This window comes from Chiloscyllium plagiosum, chromosome 4 (assembly GCF_004010195.1).
Source record: "Chiloscyllium plagiosum isolate BGI_BamShark_2017 chromosome 4, ASM401019v2, whole genome shotgun sequence".
Classification (NCBI taxonomy): domain Eukaryota; kingdom Metazoa; phylum Chordata; class Chondrichthyes; order Orectolobiformes; family Hemiscylliidae; genus Chiloscyllium; species Chiloscyllium plagiosum.
In genome coordinates, this window is record NC_057713.1 from 128101634 (window position 1) to 128123894 (window position 22261).

The 22261-nt window shown below is 39.9% G+C and overlaps 2 protein-coding genes across 2 annotated transcripts in view; both read right to left on the reverse strand.

Moving 5' to 3' along the window:
* kcnb2b (potassium voltage-gated channel subfamily B member 2b) overlaps positions 1-22261 on the reverse strand; it is an 891048-nt gene that overhangs the window by 354559 nt on the left and 514228 nt on the right. The window lies entirely within an intron of this gene.
* Positions 15635-22261, reverse strand: part of tram1 (translocation associated membrane protein 1) — a 33924-nt gene continuing 27297 nt past the window's right edge. The window contains exons 9-11 of the mRNA XM_043689202.1: positions 21457-21600; positions 19022-19179; positions 15635-18285 (exon numbers count right to left, since the gene is read on the reverse strand). Of these exons, the coding sequence (XP_043545137.1) occupies positions 18212-18285; positions 19022-19179; positions 21457-21600 (376 nt within the window). The 3' untranslated portion in view covers positions 15635-18211. The remainder of the gene's footprint in view (positions 18286-19021; positions 19180-21456; positions 21601-22261) is intronic.

A 22261-nucleotide genomic window follows, 5' to 3' on the forward strand; every position in this document is an offset into this window, starting at 1 on the left:
AGTAGGATAGAAGGCCGGCACAACATCAAGGGCTGAAAGGCCTGTACTGTGCTGTACTGTTCTATGTTCAAAATAAACAGCAAAACAGACATCGTTTATCAGCAAGGGAGCAGAATGGAAACACACAGTAGATTAGAGGTAACTCAGCATAGAGTGAAAAGTTTCACACTAAGCAGCAGAAAACAGCCCATGCATGAATAAAAACTGATAACAAAGATTAACCAGGCTGAGTAGAAAGTAGTGTAGCTGGAGATTACAGTTAAACTGAACATCAATAGAGAAATTAACTTCAACCCAGAGAAGATTGAGTTCTGAACAGAAACCTGAATACCCAGGTGAAGGTCAGAAGCTAGGAATGTAGTGAAATAGAGTCCTGGAGGTTAACAGTGGTAAGTAGGATGAGGAGTGTAATGCTCTTGCCTGAAACAGGTTACTGTGCCTTACACCCTGAAATGATTAAATGTTACAACAGTCATAACAACTGAAGTGAACAGTGTAATCCAACAAAGTAAAATAACTCTGATGCAGGAAGTCCAGGAGCACAAGGAAATGAAACATATGCAGACTTCTAGGGATTTGAGAAGAGAACAGAAAAAGCCGAACCAAGAAATCTGAAACTGAAGCCTGGACAATTGGGGTGAAATTGAAAAATACTTTAGTGTCCTGGCTGATGCTCAGCCTTTAACAGACATCACTAAAAACAAATAATCTGGTATCTTTTAATTCAATGCCATTTGTGACACCTTGCTGTGTGCAAATTGGCTGCTTCTTTTCCCACATTTCAACATCGCCTACCTAAAGTACTTAACTGGCTGAAAGCACAATGATGTCTTGAACTTGTGAAATACTTTCCAACTGTTTATTTAGAGGTCTACAAAACAGAAATAAGTCAGAATTCTGATTTCAAGAAGTGCCTTCAAACAATGCTTTCATCACAGAATACTTACAGCATGCACTACTTTCATGGCTAATGTTATGTCTATGGCATTAAGTAGGAGACAAGAACATCTTTTGAGTTTTTCTGGGCCATTGACATCACCTTCCCCCTAATCCTTTGATACGCTTAAGCCTTACCTTATAGGACTTAAGTGTTTGTGGGCTCTGTGACCTCTTCCAGTTCTGGTCTGCTCTCTATTTTTGTTACATCTTATCCTGCAAATGGAGAACTTTAGAATCTGCAAGTTTTGAGAGTGCATAGAGTGACATAAATATATTGCCCAGCAGATCACCCTGTCTGACAGTAAATTAACATGTCTCAGATAGCTAGCTAGTTTTACAAAAAACGATTTGTAGGTTATGAATGTATACTTGGTGTTGTACCTGACATCCAAAGCTTTCTTCAGATTATCCATCTTTTTCAACTACATGTCGGACATTAGGATTATAAATAATATTAACTTTTTTTGCAATGTGCTGCTTTTGAAAAAGATATCGTATCCTATATATAAGATAATAGTCCTTTCTCAAACTTTTTCTATCAAATCCAGACTATTATAGTGAAAAAAAAAGAAACTGCTATCTTAAAGGATTTCAAAACTTCAGACATCTACTTGCTGTGTCCTGCACAAAGGCAGTGGTGTAAATAAATGTCTAAGCTACTGAAATACTATGCAGGTACTTAATGACTGTGCAAGTACTCCATTGAGAGCCTACAGTGTGGACGAGATGTATGCTTGAAGAAATCAGTTTTTGGGTCGGGTGGGGGGGTATAAATTGGCACTACGGGTCACTGGATTCAACAGTATGTCTGTTTCCTCTGCAGTGATGCTGCCAGACCTGCTGAGTTTCTCTAGCAATTTCTGTTTTTGTTTTTGTTTGTTTCAGATCTCTAGTATTTATAGTTCTTTGTTCAATTTTATCACATACCTACAGAGTTTTCCAGACTCTGACAGCGGGAATGTGTATTAACTGAAATGTTAGTGGCTGAATTAAATAATAAATCACCAGATAATTTCATTTTTTTAAAAACCAAACTGTTATTTTAATTTTAATTTAACAGCAAGGACAAGTTTAATTCCATTTAATTTCACCGAATTTGATTAATTTAACCCGATCAATGAAGATTCACCTACAAAATCCTTAATTCATATATGGTTTCACTGCTAACTTCCCTGTCTGGTCAAGTGACCAGACCATTAACCCATAAGGAAATTGTAAGAAGTTAGGTACAGGAGAAAATTGGCACTAACCCACTTATTGGAAAAAAGACAAAGATTTATAGAAGAGTAAAAATATTTGCTCTTATGCGCACAGTCAAGACTACATTTATAGGTGTAAAATAAATATTAAAATGCAACTCAACTTTAAATATTGTATACGCTGTCCTCAACTGTAGATTTTAATTGCAATGATTTTTAAGTTTTCTGGTTTGCTTTGGCATTTGTTATGCTCATCATTGCTTGGATTTGCTTTGTGGAATGTTTATTGCTGCCATCTCATGGCCATTTCCAAACCAACGTGAATTTCAAAAACTTGACAATTCAGTTAATTGAGCAAGCAGCAATGGTTTCATTAGCTATTCTAGCTGTTCTGCAGAAAAAACATTGAGATAATTATCCTATCAATCAGCAGAATTGAATGTTGAAAGGTACAAGAGGCAAGTTTCAGGTTTTCCAAATGGAAACTGAAGCCATGAGAGTCAATTGTATGATCTGCACCCAATAGTGCAGTTCTCTACGCCCTTGGAGCATCAATCTCTCCAGCAGTCACAACTCTCCAGTAGTCACCCTCTCCATTCTAAAATCTCTAAAATTGGAAAACATAGAAAACATGCTTACCAGTTCAAATTGTGATCGTATTCACAAAATCTTATATCACAAATCTTTCATTTATGAATTTTTTGTCAATGCATTACAGTTCACAGAGATGCTGTATTCATTCGTCATGATGAATGGTAAAGACAGCCTTGGTGATTTGAGAAGTAAGTCTTCATGTTCTCATCTGATAGTTAAGGACTGCAATTCCACAAGTATGCTCGCAGAACACCGCATTGATGAATGTTATGTCAATCAACCATGAGCTCCTTTTGATTCATTTGAAACCAATTATACATTAATTTACAGACAAAAGACACTTCAAATAAAAAATGTCAATTTCACTTTAAATAGTTGATACAACAAACATATATATTATACAATTCCCATCAGTCTGTGCACAGATGTGCAATACCTGGCTATGCAGTTCCACACTATGCATTTTGTTATTCAGGTCAGGCGTCCTACTCCATAACACCTTTGAATTTTACAGGTACAGTTATCATCAGCAAGGGACACTTATTTGATATGAGCCGATAGAGATAACCCAGTATTCCAGTGACACCATAGTGCACATGCTGCCAACTATTAGAATCAATTATTGTTTTCTGTCTCTCAGCCAATTTGGATCCATCTTGTCATTCTCTTGGTAACCTTGGGCTTTCACTTTTTGGACCAGTCAGCCATGTGAGATCGTCAGAGTCAGTCTGGATTTCTAAAGGGGAAATGGTACTTAACTTAAGTAGTGGAGGTTTTTGAAGAAGTTAAAGAAAGTGTCAATGAGGGTAACAGTGGTATACATGGATTTCTAGCAGACATTTGATACATTGCCACACAATGGACATATGAGGAAAGTTAAAGGTCTTGAAATAACATTGATACAAAATTGACTGAGCTATAGGAAACAAAGTAATGATCATTGATATTTTTTGGGCTGGAAGGTTTGTAGTGGACCTCCTTAAGAGTGGGTATTGGGCCTCTTGTTTTTCATTATAAGTATTAATGATCTAGATCTTGGTGAGCAGGGAGCAAACCCAAAGTTTGTAGATTTCATAAAATTTAGAACTGTGAATTGCGAGGCAAGTGTTGCACTTCAAAAGAATTTAAATTAGTTGGTGGAATGGGTCGATGAGAGTAAATGAGCTTTGATGCAGAGGAGTGTGAAGCGGTGCATTTTGATAGGAAGAACATTGAGAGACAATATAAAATATGGGATACAATTCTAAAATGAGTGCAAGAACAAAGGGATGTAGGTGTAAAGGTGTGCAGATCACTGAATTTGATGGGACAAGTTGAGAGAACAATTAATAAACTATACACTATTTATTACAGGGAATAGAATACAAAAGCAAGGACATGTTGCTGAACTTGTAGGATACATTCAGACCTGAGCTCATGTGTTGTGTACAGTTCTGGGCATCACATATAGGAAGGATTGTGGAAATATTGGAGAGAGTGCATAAGTGATTTGTAAGAATGGTTCCAGGGATGGGACATTTCTGTTATCATGATAGATTAAAGTTGGGACTATTTTTTTACTTGTAGAGAAGGCTAGAGGGAGATTTGATAAGAGGTTTTCTAAATCATAAGGGGGCTGGATAGAGTAAATAGGGAGAAATTGTTCTTATTTATAAATGAATCAAGAATCAGAGCAAATAGTCAGAGTATGGAATGCACTGTCTGGAAGTGTGGTACAAACAGGTTCATGAGAATTAATGATTATTTGGATAAAAAATATTGTACAGGGATATGGTGGAAAAGGAGGAGAATGCCTATTTCCAATGATGCTCATTTGAACAACATGTTTAGACACAATGGACTGAGTGGTTCTTTCTGTGCAGTAATACTTCTGTGATCTTACTAAATTCCACACAGACAGCATTCACTGCAATACCCTTATCAATCCTCTGTTTATTCCTCAAAAATTCAACTGTTAGTAAGACACAACCTTCCTTTAACAAAATCATGCTGCCTCCATTTTATCTGTGTATATTTCCAAGTGATAATTTATTCTGTGTCTCAAACTTGATCTGAATAATTCATCAAATTCTAAAGTCAGACAGCCAGGCCTATAATTATTTGACCTACCCCAGCTGCTCTTTTTAGACAATGGTATAATGTTCACAGACTTTCAAACCTCTGGTAGCACTCCTGTGTCTAATGAGGATTGTAAATGATCCATAGACCTACCTTTATATGCTTCCTTTAACAGCCTGAATGCAATCTATTCAGCCTTAATGCTTCATCCACCTTCAAGGATCAATCCCTGCAGTGCTTATTGCATCTAATATTTCACACTTACTATCAATCTAAAAAGTCTGCAACATCCCTTTTGTGAAGCCAAAGTCTTGGTTAAGAACAGTGTGTACATCTTTTGCATTCACACACGTACGTTGTCATGACACACGAGGGCAGTCTGCTGGAAATCAAGCCCCACTATTCCCAGCGATACAGAAATGTAAAGTCCATTACTTAGGATAAAAGCAACCTACTTCATGATCCTTCAGTAACAAACAAAAAACATTTTAAAATTCCTAAGTATGTACAATGAAAATAAGGATTTATAATTAATGCAATATAAATTTAACCCCTTTTAAAAATCAAAACACAAATATGATGAGAAGAGGGGAAAATAAAGGTGAGAAGAACACGAGTCCAAAATCACAAAACTATGCTGGTTAGTTTCACAATCTTCTTCCTTACTTCAATCATGCCTTGAGGTTATCTGCACAGAAATATCAGTCTTTAGTTCACCAGTTGCTTAATTAGAAGTATCCTTCTGTTGGTTCTTGACTTTTACAACTATTTCTTGCTGCATCTCTGTATGTAGTTTATCTGTTCTTATGATAGCAAACTTGAGGATAACTTTACATGTGAGGGTGGGGAGGCAGGGAGAGATTGATGCAATAAACTTCAGGTTGTCTACCTGCTTTTTATTTGTTCGATTCCTTCTGTCTGTTTAAATTGGAACCTGGTCAATCAGAAGCTTGTTTCTCTACCAAGTTCTCCTGAACCCACAATGAATAGTTCAACTTTGTCTGGACTTAACGTCCGCAAAAATTAACTTTGTTTCATGTACCCCATCTAGCCTTCTTTTCACACAATTGCGAACAACTCCTTGTACTGTCTTGCCTTTTGAAAGCAATATCCATGTTAGCGGGTTTCAAGAAGATTTGTAGCTCAGGTTGAGGTTCTGGATGTAAGTTTGCTCGCCGAGCTGGAAGATTCATTTTCAGATGTTTTGTCACCACACTAGATAACATCATCAGTGAGCCTCTGGTGAAGCACAGGTGTTAGTGACCTGCTTTCTAGCTATGTTTAGGTTTCCTTGGGTTGGTGATATCATTTCCTGTGGCGATGTTAGTTCCTGTTCTTTTCCTCGAGGGTGGTAGATGGAGTCCAAGTCAATGTGTTTGTTGATAGAGTTCCAGTTGGAATGCCATACTTCTAGGAATTCTTGTGCATGTCTCTTTTTGGCTTCTCCTAGGATGGATGTGTTGTCCCAGTCAAAGTAGTGTCTGTCCTCGTCTGTATGTAAGGATATTAGTGAGATTGGGTCGTGTCTTTTTGTGGCTAGTTGATGTTCATGGATCCTGGTGGCTAGTTGATGTTCATGGATCCTGCTGGCTAGTTTTCTGCCTGTTTGTTCAATTTAGTGTTTGTCACAGTTCTTGCAAGTTATTTTGTAAATTACATTAGTTTTGCTGGTTGTCTGTATGCAGTCTTTCATTAGCTGCTGTTTTAGTGTGTTGGTGGGCTACCATGATGCCAAGGGGTCTGAGTAGTCTGGCAGTCATTTCTGAGATGTCTGATGGAGGGAAGAGTGGCTAGGGTTTCTGGACATGTTTTGTCTGCATGGTTAGGTTTGTTGCTCAGAAATCGGCAGATTGTGTTCATTGGGTACCCGTTCTTTTTCAATACACTGTATAGATGATTTTGCTCTGCTCTTCGTAGTTCCTCTGTGCTACAGTGTGTGGTAGCTCCTTGAAATAAGGATCTAATGCAGCCAACTGGAACTCTATCAACAAACTCTATCAACTCTACCAACAAACTTGGACCCCATTTATCATCCTCTGAGAAAAAGACAGGAACTTACATCTGCACAGGAAATGACATCACCAACCCAAGAAAGCAGGTCACTAACACCAATGCTCCACCAGAGGCTCACTGATTGTTACCTAGTATGGTGAGAAGATGTCTGAAAATGAACCTTCCAGCTCAGCGAGCAAACTTACATCCAATATCCATTTTATTTTTCATTTTCAGTCCATAGTTTTAAAAAAAGTGGCCTCCTATAGTATATTAATTTGGACCCCACCGTTTCCTTAGTTAGCTTCTTGTTTCTAATGTACTAAAACATCTTTGGGAGAAGATTTGAAGGAGAATAGAGGCTTGGGATGGTAGGTTTAGATGAGAATATATGAGAAACTTGAATGTAACATAAATGTCAGCATGGACTAGTTGGGCCAAACAGTATTTTTTTCTGGCTGCAAATCTAATGACTAGGGATTCAGCAATGTTAATGGCATTGAATGTGATGGGGAGATCACAGATTTCTTATTATTGCAAATATTGCCACACAAGTGCCAAGTAATATTATATCACTTATGGATTTAGTCCAAACCCAAATGCTGTCGATCTTGCTGCATATGGACATAGTACATTAACTTCTTCTGTATCTGAGGTATCGTGAATGTTCAGCACCAGTGAACATTCTCACTTCTTACTCTATGATGATGGGAAAGTCATTGATGATACAATTTGATGATTTGTTCTTCTTAGAATACTCTAACAACAATAAGCATCTTTCTTTGTGTTGGATATAACTCGAGCCAATGGATAACTTTGCCATAATTGCAACTGAACTCTACCGTTCTGAAAAGAAAGACATACTGCTTTAAGATTTTTATCCTGTTCTTAGAACGTAGAACATAACAGCGCAGTACAGGCCCTTTGGCCCTCGACGTTGCGCCAACCTGTGAAACCAATCTGAAGCTCATCTAACCTACAGTATTCCATTGTTATCCATATATTTATCCAATGACCATTTAAATGTTCTTAATGTTGGCAGGTCTACTGCAGACAGGGCATTCCACGCCTTTACTACTCTCTAAGAACCTACTTCTGACATCTGTCCTCCATCACCCCTCAATTTAAAGCTGTGTCCCCTTGTGCTAGCCATCACCATCTGAGGAAAAAGGCCTCGCTGTCTACCCTAATTCTCTGATCATCTTGTATGTCTCCATTAAGTCACCTCTTAACCTTCTTCTAACAAAAACAGCCTCAAGTCCCTCAGCCTTTTCTCATAAGACCCTCCCTCCATACCAGGCAACATCCTGGTAAATTTCCTCTGCACCCTTTCCAATGCTTCCACATCCTTCCAATAATGCGGTGACCAAAACTGTACACAATACTCCAAGTACAGCTGCACTAGAGTTTTGTACAGCTGCACCATGACCTCATAGCTCTGAAACTCAATCCCTCTACCAATAAAAGTTAACACACCATATGCCTTCTTAACAACCCTATCAACCTGGGTGGCAACTTTCAGGGATCTATGTAGACGAACACCAAGATCTCTCCTGGGGCTGGAGGGGCTGATTGTGGAGTTCTTCAGGGCATTCTGGGACATCCTGGGGAGCACTTACACACAGGTCCTGGGGGAGTGTCTTACTGCCGAAGAGTTGCCCCTTTCTTGGTGCAGGGTGGTCAACATCCTGCTGCCAAAGGGAGACCTTCGTTCTTGGAAGAACTGGCATCCAGTTTGCCTCCTCGACACGGATTACAAAATTTTCACCAGGGTGTTGCCTTGTCTGGCTTCCATGCTGGCTCACATGATTCATTCAACCAGTCTTACATGGTCCCAGGCTGGAGGACACACAACAACGTCCATCTGACCCGGGACCCGATCCATTTCTGTCGACGGGCTGGTCTGCCAGGGCCTTCCTGTCAACCAAAAGGCGTTCAACAGGGTCAATAATGAGTATCTGCTCAGGACTCTGTGGGCATTCAGCTTCAGGATGCAGTTCGTCGTCCAAATCGGACATTTGAACACCACCGCAGCGTGTCTGGTTAAAGTTAATGGGTGCCTGACGGTGCTCCTCCGCTTTGGGAGAGTACGCCAAGGCTGCCCCATCCAGCCAGCTGTATTCCCTGTGTGTGGAGCCTTTCCTGTGCCTCTTGCAGAAGAGGTTGTCGGGGCTGGTTCTGCATGGTGCAGACACTGGGGTGATCCTCTCGCCAATGTGCTCACTTTCACCGACCCAGCTGACATGGAGAGGATGTGCGAGTACCAGGCAGTGTACTCAGCAGCATCTTCTGCCAGCATTAACTGAGCCAAGTGTTCAGGACTACTGGTCAATCCGTGGCGGGTGGACTCTCTGCCGAAGGAGTTATGGGGGTTCAGCTGGAACTCCTCTCCTCTACTTGGGAGTCTACCTCAGCCCGGCTGAGGATTCCTGGCCGACGAACTGGCAGGAGCTGAAGGCCAAAGTCTCTGCTCGCCTAGGCCGCTGGACAGGACTGCTCTGAGTGCTATCTTACAGGAGTCGAGTGCTGATTATAAACCAGCTGGTGGCCGCCATGCTGTGGTACCGGCTGGTCCCTTTAGTCCCTCCTCCTGATTTTGTCGCTGACATCCAGAGAACGTTAGTTCATTTCTGGGACAAAAGAATGCACTGGGTTGCTGCGCAGGTCCTGAGTCTCCCTATTGAGGAGTGTGGTCAGTTGCTGGTGTGCATCCGCACCCACGTGGCGACTTTCTGCCTTCAGGCTTTGCAGCGATACGTTTACATTGAGCCTCCTCCTAGGTGTTGTGCCCTGGCAACGTATTTTTTCCCGACAGGGGCATAACCTCAACTATGACATGCAGCTCCTGTTCATCAACCGTGATAGTTTGGAGGTTATTCTGAGGACGCTGCCTATCTTTTACCAGGACCTGATCACTGACTGGAACATGGTTGAATTGCGTCGCACCTACACTCTAGCATGAGTAGCAGCTATAGTCAAGGAGCTGTTGCTCAGGAATCCGCACCCCTGTACTCGTGGGTTCGAGTGGCTGTCGGAGGGAGGGCCGTGGCCGTGAGGGTGATCAGGGTCGGGGACTTGCTGGGTGGTGGAGGTCTGGGCTGGACGCTGCCGCAGGATATAGCAAGCAGGGCAGCAGTAGACATCCGGTTCATGGCCACTGCCATTCGACACCTTAAAACGGCGGTGCTGGAACCCGACATAGTGCACTTGGAGGATGCTCAGATATGCGGTGGAATCCCATCTGCGCTTACCCTGCCTGGACGGAATTTCACATTGGCCCCAAGGTCCCGTACTTTCCCAGAAACCTGTGCCCCACAACCTAAGCTGCCTCCGGAGTTTTAGTTTTGCCTCTTTTAGGGATGTAAAACAGCAGGCCCTGTATTGACTGCTGCTGCACATCATCCACCTCTTTACCCTCATCCACCGCCCGGACACACTTTGGCGTGCCCATTTGCCGATGGGGATCCCCAGTGGAGGGCCGTTTATGTGGGAGTCCTCTTGGGGTTCTGGGGTGGAGGGTGCTGCACGCGGCAGTCCCCTGTAACCGCAGATTGCGGTGGTTCACTGACACCCAGCCCAACCGCTTTGTGTGTGGTGCTATGGTGTCTGTGGACCACGTATAGATTGGGTATGGGCCCTTGCACTCCCTTTTTAGTTTTCTTGAGAACCCTCTCCTCTGATTTTGGCTGCACTTCAGTCAAACACTCCTGCTCAGTGTGGAGGGGGGGGGGGGGGGGGGGGGGGGGTGGGGTGGGTAGGTAGGTCAGAGGATCTCCTTGTGGATCTGCTCCTGGGCCTAGCCAAATTGGCCATAAATAGGTCCAGGCAGCAGGCTGTGGAGGGGAAGGGGGAGGGGGTGAGATTGCCTGCCCCTCTTCCGCATTTATGTCAGAGCCCAGGTGTCCCTGGAGAAGAAACATGTGGTATCCACCGACACCTGAGATTTTCAGGGAAAGATGGGCACCACAGGGAATGGAGTGTATTATTTCTCCCTACAACTCTATTTTGACTTAATCCCTGCCTTCCTTCCCCTTCACTGCTTGACCACGCAGCCTTGCCCTCTCTGAGAAGGGCACTGCTTGTCACTGGCCACTCGGGTGTTTCCTTTCTTCCTAGTGGTGGAATATAAAGATTTATACACTTGTTTTTCACTGTAGAAAATTTTTTAAAATTAAAAACACTGCAATGTCTCTGCTCATCCACAGTACGAAGCATCTTACCATTAGCCCAATACTCTGCATTTCTGTTACTCCTTCCAAAGTGAATCACCTCACACTTTTCCACATTAAACTCCATTTGTCACCTCTCAGCCCAGCTCTACAGCTTATCTATGTCCCTCTGTAACCTGCAACATCCTTCCACATTGTCCGCAACTCCACCAACTTTAGTGTCATCTGCAAAATTACTAACACATCCTTCGATGCTGTCATCCAGGTCATTTATAAAAATGTCAAACAGCATTGGCCGCAAAGCAGATCCTTGCGGTACACCCCTAGTAACCGAACTCCATGATGAATATTTCCCATCGACTACCACCTTCTGTCTTCTTTCTGCTAGCAAATTTCTGATCCAAACCGCTAAATCACCCCCAATCCCATGCCTCCATATTTTCTGCAATAGCCTACCATTGGGAACCTTATCAAACACTTTACTGATATCTATATCCTTGTCAGGACAATTCACAAGAATGTTGTATTTCCAAACAATTACAAATTTACTACAGGAAAAAAAAGGTGCCAATTGATTGGTGAGTGGAATCAAAAAGGCCAAAGTGTTGGCATGGAGATAACAATGAAGAACTAAAAGCTCCCTAAATATCTTAGTAATTCTAAAAATGCACATGCAATTAGTCATATAGATGTATAGCATGTGTGGGATATAAATGAATTAATGTTATTTCTGCAAGTATAAATTCTGATACAGAATAGGAATGAGAAAATACATATTCAGCAAAAAGAAAGGATATGTGAGCATGAGACATGAATACAGAACAATGGTGGATATATGGGCAAACAGGAAAACATCTGTTCTCCTCGCTTGTACAGAGACACAGGAACAAACCCTAATTAAAGAGGTCAAAGTGGCCTCTGGATGGAAATAGATGCTGATAGAAGAAAAGATATGCCTAATCAATAATCTATAATAGACTGACGTCAAACACCCTTATGGGAGTCAGAGATAAGAGTTTGTCACGGACAAAACAGGATAAACAGAAGTTGTGGGATCAGTCTGAAGGAAATGAGTGACGTAAGCGAAGCAGGAAACAAACAATGGAATAAGGAAAAATATGGGGATTCAAACTGTATAAATTTCGAGAGTTTGTTGGATTTGGTGTGCATTTTGTCATTAATTCTTGTAGAGAGAGGAGGAAAACTTCTTCAAGGCAGGCATCCTTGCAAGAGGATTCGCAGTAGGGTTAAAATCAACGAGGTAAAAACAATGACTGCAGATGCTGGAAACCAGATTCTGGATTAGTGGTGCTGGAAGAGCACAGCAGTTCAGGCAGCATCCAAGGTGCAGCAAAATCGACGTTTTTGTCCAAAACCACTAATCCAGAATCTGGTTTCCAGCATCTGCAGTCATTGTTTTCACCTTTCTGTCCAACTTGTCCATTCCAACCAGATATCCTAAATTAATCTAGGATTAATTAATTTGCCAGCACTTGGCTCATATCCCTCTCAACCCTTCCTATTCATAAACCCATCCAGATGTCTTTTAAATGTTGTAATTGTACCAGCCTCCACCACTTCCTCTGGCAGCTCATTCCATATACACACCAACCTCTCTGAAAACATTGCCTCTTAGGTCCCTTTTAAATTTTTCCCCTCTCACCCTAAATTTATGTCCTTCAGTTCTGGATTCCTCCACCCCAGGGAAAAGACCTTATCTATTTACACTATCCATGCTTCTCGTAATTTTACAAACTTCCATAAGGTCACATCTCAGTCTCCAATGTGCCAGGGAAAACTGCTCCAGCCAATTCAGCCTCTTCCTTTTGCTCAAATGCTCCAATCTTGGCAACATTCTTGTAAACCATTTCTGTACCCGCTCAAGTTTTACAATGTCCTTCCTTCTGTTTACAGTGAAGCATAAATGAGCCACATTAACAGATTAATGGATTACCTTAAGCCTTTAGTTATTAACACAATCAAGATTATGGAGTAATTGTTGCCCAATGACAGAATCACATGGAATGGTAAGAATTTTGTTTGCATTCAAAACAGCTGCACTTACAAAACTCTATCTATAGCCTGCTTACAAAGAAATTAAGGAACATTATTGGATCAGCTAATCCCTGGTACTTGCATTCTATGTGGCATTCATGCATATTGCTGCTCAATCAAAGAGTAGCCCAGACATCAATTTGGACTGGCAGGAGCGTAGTGATTAGTGGAAAATACTACTTCATAGTAATAACATCTTAATGTCACTCAACCAAATGTTGCCTTCAATGTTAAAGGCAATTAATTTTCACTTCATCACTGGAATTTAACATATTACCCCCATTTGTACCAAAACCTGCAACTGAGTGGCCCAGATGGAACCCTAACCGAGCATTGGGGAATTTATTTTTGTCTAAGTACCACTTTTGAAGGTGATGATAATGCTATCATTTATGTAGATGACTGCAAGTAGGATAACAGGGCAGTATTTTTTTGCTTATTCTCTGTTGGGACATGATTGCAGTTGGCTGGGTCTGCAATTATTGCCAAGCTCTAGTTGCTCTTGAGGTGGTGGTGGTGAGTGGCCTTCTTGAACCACTGCAATTTGACCTTCAATGCAATTAAGACAATGCCAGGATTTAAACCTAACAATGCTGAAGGAACAATGATATAATTACAAGTCAACATAGTGTGTATTTGGAGGGGAACTTGCTAGATGGTAGTAATCAAGAGTCTGGAAGGTGCAAAAGACAGCCAAATCCAATCCAGTCAGGACATCTCTCAGCAAATATCCACATCAAGCACCAAGAATAATACAGCATAGGAACAGGCCTTTCCACCCTCCAAACTTGCACCAACACATTTTGCCCTTCCATACTAAAACTGTCTTCACTTACAGGATCTATGTCCCTCTATTCCCTTCCTATTCATGTATTTGTCCAGGTGCTTCTTGAATGCTATTGAGTCTGCTTCCAACACCTCCCTCTGCAGCAGATTCCAGGCTCTCACCACTGTGAAAAACATGCCTCACATCTCCTTTAAACTCCATCCCCCCCACCCCACTCCTTGAACCTGTGTTTCACCAATAATTCACCCCTCTACCCTGGGAAAAAGCCTCATACTTTCCACTCTAACGATGTTTTAAACTTCTATCAGGTCACCCCTAAACCTTCTGTGCTCCAGTGAAAACGAACCTAGTCTATCCAACCTTTCTTCACATCTAAAATCCCCCATACCAGGCAACATTCTGGTAACCTTTTCTGCACCCTCTCCAAGGCATCTACATCATTCTGGTAGTGTGGTAACTAGAACTGTACGCAATATTCCAAATGTGGCCAAACTGAAGTTCTATAAAGCTGCAGCATAGCTTGTCTATCATTATACTCAATGCCCCTTCCAATGAAGGCAAGCATGCTAGAAGCCTATTTCTACTACCTTATCTATCTGTGTTGCCACCTTCAGCGATCTGTGGATTTGCATGCCCGGATCCCTATGCATATCAATACTCCCAAGGGTTCTGTCATTCACTGTATTACTTCCTCCTGTACTTGACCTTCCAAAATGCATCACCTCATCTGTCCGGATTAAACTCCATCTGCCATATTTCTGCCCATACCTCCAATTGTACTATATTCTGCTGTATCCTCTGACAATCCTCACTATCCACAACTCCACCAATCTTTGTATGGTCTGCAAACTTACTAATTAGACCAGCTATGTCTTCCTCTAAATCATTTGTGTAGATCACAAACAGCAGAGGTTCCAGCACTGATCCCTGTGGAACACTAGTCACAACCCTCCATTCTGAAAAGCATCCTTCCATCGCTACCCTCTGTCTCATACGACCAAGCCAGTTCTGTATCCATCTTGCCAGCTCATCCCAATACCATGTGAGTTCACCTTTTGTATCAGTGTGCCATAAGGGATCTTGTCAAAGGTTTTACTGAAGTGAACATCAACCACTTTTCCCTCCATCATCTCCTCAAAAAACTTTTATCAAGTTAGTGAAACATGACCTCCCCCCACAAAACCACACTGTCTATTGCTAATACATCCAATCTCACTTTGAAATGCATACAATTCTTATCCCTGAGAATCTTTTCCAATAATTTCCCTACCACCATGAGACATTGTTGATTAAATGCCGACGTTGCATCTGGACTGCAACAGTGTAACCAGGAGCAGGGCTAATTCTGGAGCACAAGCATTCAATATTATTGCTGGGATGTTGACAAAGCCCATAGCTTTTGCTATATTGGGTACATTTAACCATTTCCTGATACTACATGGAGTAAATCAATATGGCCAAAGAGTGCCATTTGAGACACTGGGGGCCACAGGAGGAGGCAGACATGGATTAGAGAATAATTACTGATTTATTAAAATATCTTCAATGAAAGCAAACTGTAATACTCAAAGTCCTCTCTCTCTCTTTCCTGCCTTTGACTCTAACTTCTTTATAAGGATCAAATTCCATATCTTCACTTGACAACACTCCACAGGAAGTGACTGAGATGATAATCTCAGCAAAGTTACACAGTGCATTGGTCATTATTTCTCTCAGGTCATTACACAGACAAAGTAAATAATAAAATTATATTCTATAGTTGTACAACTTAGCAAATAATTTTAAGCAATGTAATAAGTGATTGCATGTCTTGCAAGAAGTAAACAAATTCAGTCACAAAGTAGGAAGGACAGTTTTACTTCAGATTTGCTCAATTACAGTCAGAGGCTTCTTTGATTCTTTTAAGCAGAAATGATAAATTTCAGACAATGTACCATGTCTCCTACGTAATAGTCAGAAATTTGATCTTAGTTCTACAAGACATATCACATCTTATTTAGTTCTCAACAGCATTTGCTAGCTGAGAGGTTAGATTTTTCCAGCATGTTTGACAGTGTCTAAAATAATAAATTGGTACCAAACAAACATGAAGTTAAGTAGTAATCCTGGATATTCCATTCAAAAATACAGAACTGGATTTAAAATTTACAAGGAGGTTTTAGCAGTAAGATTAATTTATATGCTCAGTGATGTGAGGAAGAATATTTTTCCACTTTGACTACTCAGCAATGATTAATCCCAGGTCAGGTTCAGCACAGTTAAGGCACAATCAAAAGCTGCTTTAAAAAGTTTGTTTCAACTGTTCAATGTCCCATCATCAAAATAGAATTCCACATTCCTAACCATTCGTGGCCAGTCCTGAGACTGTCAATGTAATGCCAAATTATAGTTTGTACTTTGGAGCATTAAATGGATTACAGCTATCTAAACGTATATCACACAGGAAACCACAACCAGAAAGGTCACCTTCGAGTTCAATTCAAAATGTAGAGACAGACACAGTGCCACGCAGTCCTAGTGAACTTTGCCTTAAAGATTGGTCATCTTTTTGGGTTGTAGGAAAACAGAACTATTTGTAAATTATCCTAGACTTCCAGCTCCTTGCCCGCACAGAAATGTTAGTTGCACACCAACCCATATTCAGGACTGTATTTTATACAATCCAGTAGGAAAGTAATTGAAATAATTCATTAGGAGTATTCCTTAATTTACACAAAGAAAATGTATTGTAATAAGTCTCCACCAGTCATTAACCATTTAGGAATGTTTAGAAACTTAATGGTAACAGATCAAAAATGAAATTTAATATATATCCAAATTGTTTTATAAAACAAAGTTTTTGAAATCAGCAACTCCCTACATAAAGAATGTTGTACAATAAATGTCCCTTTAATAACAGTCACATAATTATCTACCATTACATCAGTTCTTTTGCCTAAGGCCTACCATAAGTTTTATAAAACTTCTATTAAAATTTGGCAGCCCTCTGTGTATTTTATTAGAGTAAAAAAATAAAACGCATTTCTCCTCTTTGAAGCTCTGTTGTATTTATTTGCCAGTTTTTTTGAAAAAAATCCTTATTGCAGTGGTCTCTTCACAGACTGCCTCAATCGAAATTAACCTGAGAATGTAGAGTTTGGCTTTAAAGCTATAAAACTGACTGAAATAGGAGAAGTAGTTTAAATGGAGAAGAATACTGCAGTTCTAATTGCAACAAATTAAGGCATAGAAAATTAATCTCTGGTCAGCAGCCTATCATTTATTTAAATCCAACAGCCCGACAAACCTATTTAGCTTTCAAAATGCACATCTTAATCAGTTTCAAAATTATTTTCTGAAGTACCATTACCAACTATGAACAATAATAATTAGAGACTCTCATAAAATTCAAGAATGTTTCTCAATTCATACATTTAAAATTAGAAATTAGGTGATGTGTTGCTGATTTGCAATATAATCAAGCCTGCCATAGGGAAAAATAACACTTCCTTCAGGCTGAATTCGTTTCCAAAATATAACTCAACACACACCACAGGTGAAAACAAGCAAAACGTTAAAAATAAATTTTATTTTTCACAATGTGTCACTGCCTGAATTCTAACTTTGCAGCTCACAGTTTTATATTATGCTTGCAAAATTCTTAATTTTTCTATTTAATTGCTGTGTGACCTTGGCCACAGCTTGCCAGAACAGTCGCTAGCACTCCTAGTGGGCAGATCACAGTAAATTAGGGGCTGCACCCTGCAATGTCTGTAAATGTGTCCCCTGCAAGTGCTGTTCCTCAGAGAGCCAGGTTCACTGCATCACCCAAACAAGTCTCTCCCCCCACCCCCATCCCCAAGTTGTAGCATATGTTTTGTTTTTGTCAAATTAGCGCACACAAGTTTCTTAATAGCAGAGAGATCCTCAACTGCAGTCCTCTATTATCAAAGATTCCACGATGTATCCCCAGAAGTTGTACTATTTTTTTAACAAAAATTTTCAGGGAAGTGTGGTTTTCTGCAGAATCACAACAGAGACAATCAAACCTGAGAAACTACACTATAGGTTAGGAAATCTGAATCCTAGCCATAATGTGGTTTCTCAAGGCTAGTGGCTCTCAAACCCTTGAAGTTGCTTCCCCTCCATAATTTCACTGGAGCTGCTAAGGGGCAATATTTTACAAAAAGAGTGTCAAAAATAAAGTCTCCATTCAAGAAATCATTCCTTAGATGGGAATTATTTGAATAAAAAGTCACTTGCCCACCCTCCATTTTCCCTTCCCTTTAGTTTTATTGGCTTTCCAATGTACAGCATTACACAAGTACTTGGAAGTAAATGTTGCTTGTTGCAGCACATTAGTAACATTTGAGGAGATTTTTTAAAATGTGGAAACAAATCATGAAATTGGCAAGTTATGTACCAATGTAGTCATATTTTCAAGAAGATTTTACTTTTCTTGCACGTGGAGAGTCTCTATCTTCAAAAGTGATGACCCCATTTACTCCATTAGCTGCAAAACAGGAAAACCAGTTAGTATTAATTTCATTCTCCAACTCAGTGGAGGCCATAGTTGAAGAGATTTTTACAATTTCAAATAGTTAGAATTCTGGACTATTACCAACCTGAACAATGTGAATTAGAGACAGAAAATCAGATCCAATACAAAACAGATAAAGTGGTAGTAAAATACAGGTTAAACCACAGAGTTAAACTGCTCTGTGATGAAGCCAATATAAATGAAAAGTAACCGAGGTATATAAAATGCAGTTTACTGTCCATCTGAGGTTATATTATTGTTTACAAATAGTTTAAATAAAAAAAATCCCTTCAGAAATAGCACATGACTGTTCTCAATAAAGCTTTAGCCAGTGTTGAGCATCTTTCTTTGAGTGGGGGACAGTTGCTCTTACAAGTAGAAGAATTGGTGTCAATATAGGAAGATAATAAGCACAGCATAAAGATAAAGCAGAATAGAGCTACAAAATACTCAGAAATACTGCAAATCTGAAATGAACACTGAAATGAAGCAAATCTGAAGACTGCCAGAATCAGAGAAATAATAGATAGAGTTCATCTTGAAATTTTCATTTTTTTCCTTTTACTCAACTTACACTTTCTATTTTCTCCATAGTATGACACCATTGTAACGTGTTAGAGAAAAGAATATTCGAAAGGTTGAACAGAATATCAAATGATTTGCATTATTGCAATATGGTGTCGTGATTTCTTCAAACAAATAAACAAACCTTTGTTTTCTTTTTTGGTAGCTTTGCTCTTTGTATTGGTAGCTTTCTTTTTTAGAGCCTGCATTTGTGCATGTTCTTTCCACCTCTTGAGTTGGAAGTTAATGAATTTCCACATCATATATGCTTGTGTCAGGCAAATACCAGCCAGGGCACTTATTCTGAAATTGATATAAGAATGATATTTGTGGTTAAATTTCTGCTGTTTCAATTTTATAACTCCATATATCTTGTTTACTAAAAACAAGTCTGTCTTAAGCATATGTGCCTTAGTTTACTCAATTCTAAGATTATTTGGGTCACAGATTGTAAAATAATCCTCCAACGTTCCTCCCTTCTACCTATAATATTGCTGTTCCTGCTGCAGTACTTACTTCTTCATGACTGAGCCTATGCATACACATCATAGTTGTTCCCAATTTCACATGATAGATATACATATTAAATAACAGCTAGGAATATGAATTCTGGCCAATTTTCACCTTACTTAGTTCAGAGCTACCTAAGGCAATTGTATCTCTCAAACTGATTGCCAGTTAACTTGGTGTAACTGATGTTGGGACTTCTTCCAAAAGGAAAAAATGATTAACTGTGTTACTAGTAAGGACAGCTCATCCCCAATTAGTTTAAGTGGTGGTGAGTCAACTTTCTGAACCACTGCCATCCTTGTGATATAGGTAAACCTACAGTGTTGTTTCAAAGGGACTTACATAACTTGACCCAATGACAATTTATTTCCAAGCCAGGATAGCAGATGATTCTTTGGCTTAAAACTATACCACTTAGTGCTGTTACCAATGGCTCATTAAGTAACTCAGAGCTAAAAATATTTCTAAACCAAACCAGACAGGTAGTTTTGTGGCACTGTCAACTGAGAAGCAGGCTTATGCTCAATTCCTCAAAACTTTAATGAGGCATAATTCAATAGAAATGACGGCAAGTGCATCCACCAGTTGCGAACTGTGGAGAAGGGAACTGGGAAAACTAAGTATTTTAATTTTCATCCCTTCCATTCCTATCTCACAAAGGTAGTAATGCAGATGCTATATAATAGTTCCAATTGAGGCTGAAAATCTACATTGAAAATGGCTAGTGAATGGTTAAATTTAGTTCATTGGACATTGAAAGGGCTGGAAACAACTTTACAAATTCAGCTAATAGTGTATGTTTCTAGTGTAACTCTGGCCCCGCACAAGCCGGTTAACTCAATGGAGTAAAGCTAGATGTTGACATTTAAAGTGAAAGAATGGGGAACTAACAGAAGATAATAAGAAAATGGTGGATGAAGTGAACAAATACTTTCTATTCGTGTCCATTACAGGAGATACAAAAAGCATCCCAGTAATAGTTGTAAATCAGGAGAAGGAAGACAGGAACTTGTTGAAATTCCAATTACCAAGAATGTGGTACTGAGCAGAATGATGGAACTGCGGGATGACTAATGAAGTACTAGATGTTAGTGCTCATTTTTGAATATTATCTAGATTTTGATATGGTTCAATCAGACTGAAAAATAACAAATATAAATCTTCTATTTATGAAGGGCAGGAAGGCTAGTTGGCTGGAAATCTCCTATGGGGAAGGAGTTAGAATACAGGCTATAGCTGGGCACTGCAAAAAAAAAACTCAAAGTAATCAGAAAGACTCCGTAAGGAAATCAAGACGACCTACAAGTATTCATCATTCACCACACATTATCTGTTCTGAGAGATCTTAAACTTCCACACATAATCCTAATGATAGTCCATGATCCCATGTGCCAAATCATAAAAGGTAAGTAAACCATGCATTTCTGTGGCAAAAAATTAAGGCTAACTCCTACTATGAATGTAGCAGGAAACAAAGTGGGGTGACTTACAAGCGGAGCATAGGCCTAAACTGGATTTCTGGTGAGAATAGGGTCATCTTATGTACCACAATCTATGGTATATCATAAAATGTATTTCTCTTCTGTAAACAGAACCGTAACACTTCCACACTCACTTCAAATGATCTTCTTGATAGGTGCAAGACCATTTAGGTGCCCAACTGCTCAAGCAAAGTCGTTTCCCCATTTAGTCAGAGAAAACTTTTTATTAATTGTATCAGAAATATACAATAATAATTGGGAGGGAAATTGCAAATACCTGAAGAGACTCTTTCAGTATTTTAAAAGAATATGAAGGCAACATTTTTGCATTATGTCAATCTTAATTTCATGTTTTATATGATGGACTATGCATGTCCTTTCTGTTTATCCCCTTCTCAAAAACAAATAACAATATTTAATGTTAATGTAATGAGTGAATAGGTGGCACAATGATCATTTTTGGGGTGTCAGAGTTTAAAATTATCCACAAATGCAATGTCACAAGTGACGTTAAAACATATTGTTCTTTCCTGACCAAAAGCTCAGGGAAACCATACCTTTCAGCACCAATGAATTTAAGATGGTTTACCTCACAGCCAAGATATTAAAGTTTCCGGTGGTTAAATCCAAACTTTGATTTTGAGCTCCAGCAAGGCCAAATCCAAATGTGAGGACAGAAAGAGATAGGGTAAGCAGTCGTGCCACGACAAACAACAAAGCCCAAAGGGTGAATCTAGGATTAAATCAGTGAAAATTAATATTAAGAACAATATCACTTTAACATCCATTTCTTCTTGTAAGAAAGAATTGCATCCTATTAGCCCTCTCAATTGGGTATGACAGTCATACTTTGTGACTTACGCGCTAGAACATCTAAATCCCTCTGCACCTCAGAATTCTGCACTCAGAGTCAGAGATGTACAGCATGGAAACAGACCCTTTGGTCAAACCCGTCCATGCCGAACAGATATCCCAATCCAATCTAGTCACACCTGCCAGCACTCGGCCCACATATCTCCAAACTCTTCTTATTCATATACCCATCCAAATGCTTTTTAAATGTTGCAATTGTACCAGCCTCCACCACTTCCTCTGGCAGCTTATTCCATACACATACCACCCTGTGTGGTAAATGTTGCCCCTTAGGTCTCTTTTATATCTTTCCCCTCTCACCCTAACTGTATGCCCTCTAGTTCTGGACTCCCCGACCCCAGGGAAAAGACTTTGCCTATTTACCCTATCCATGCCCCTCGTAATTTTGTAAATAGACAATAGACAATAGGTGCAGGAGTAGGCCATTCAGCCCTTCGAGCCTGCACCACCATTCAATATGATCATGGCTGATCAGTCCTAATCAGTATCCTCTTCCTGCCTTATCTCCATAACCCTTGATT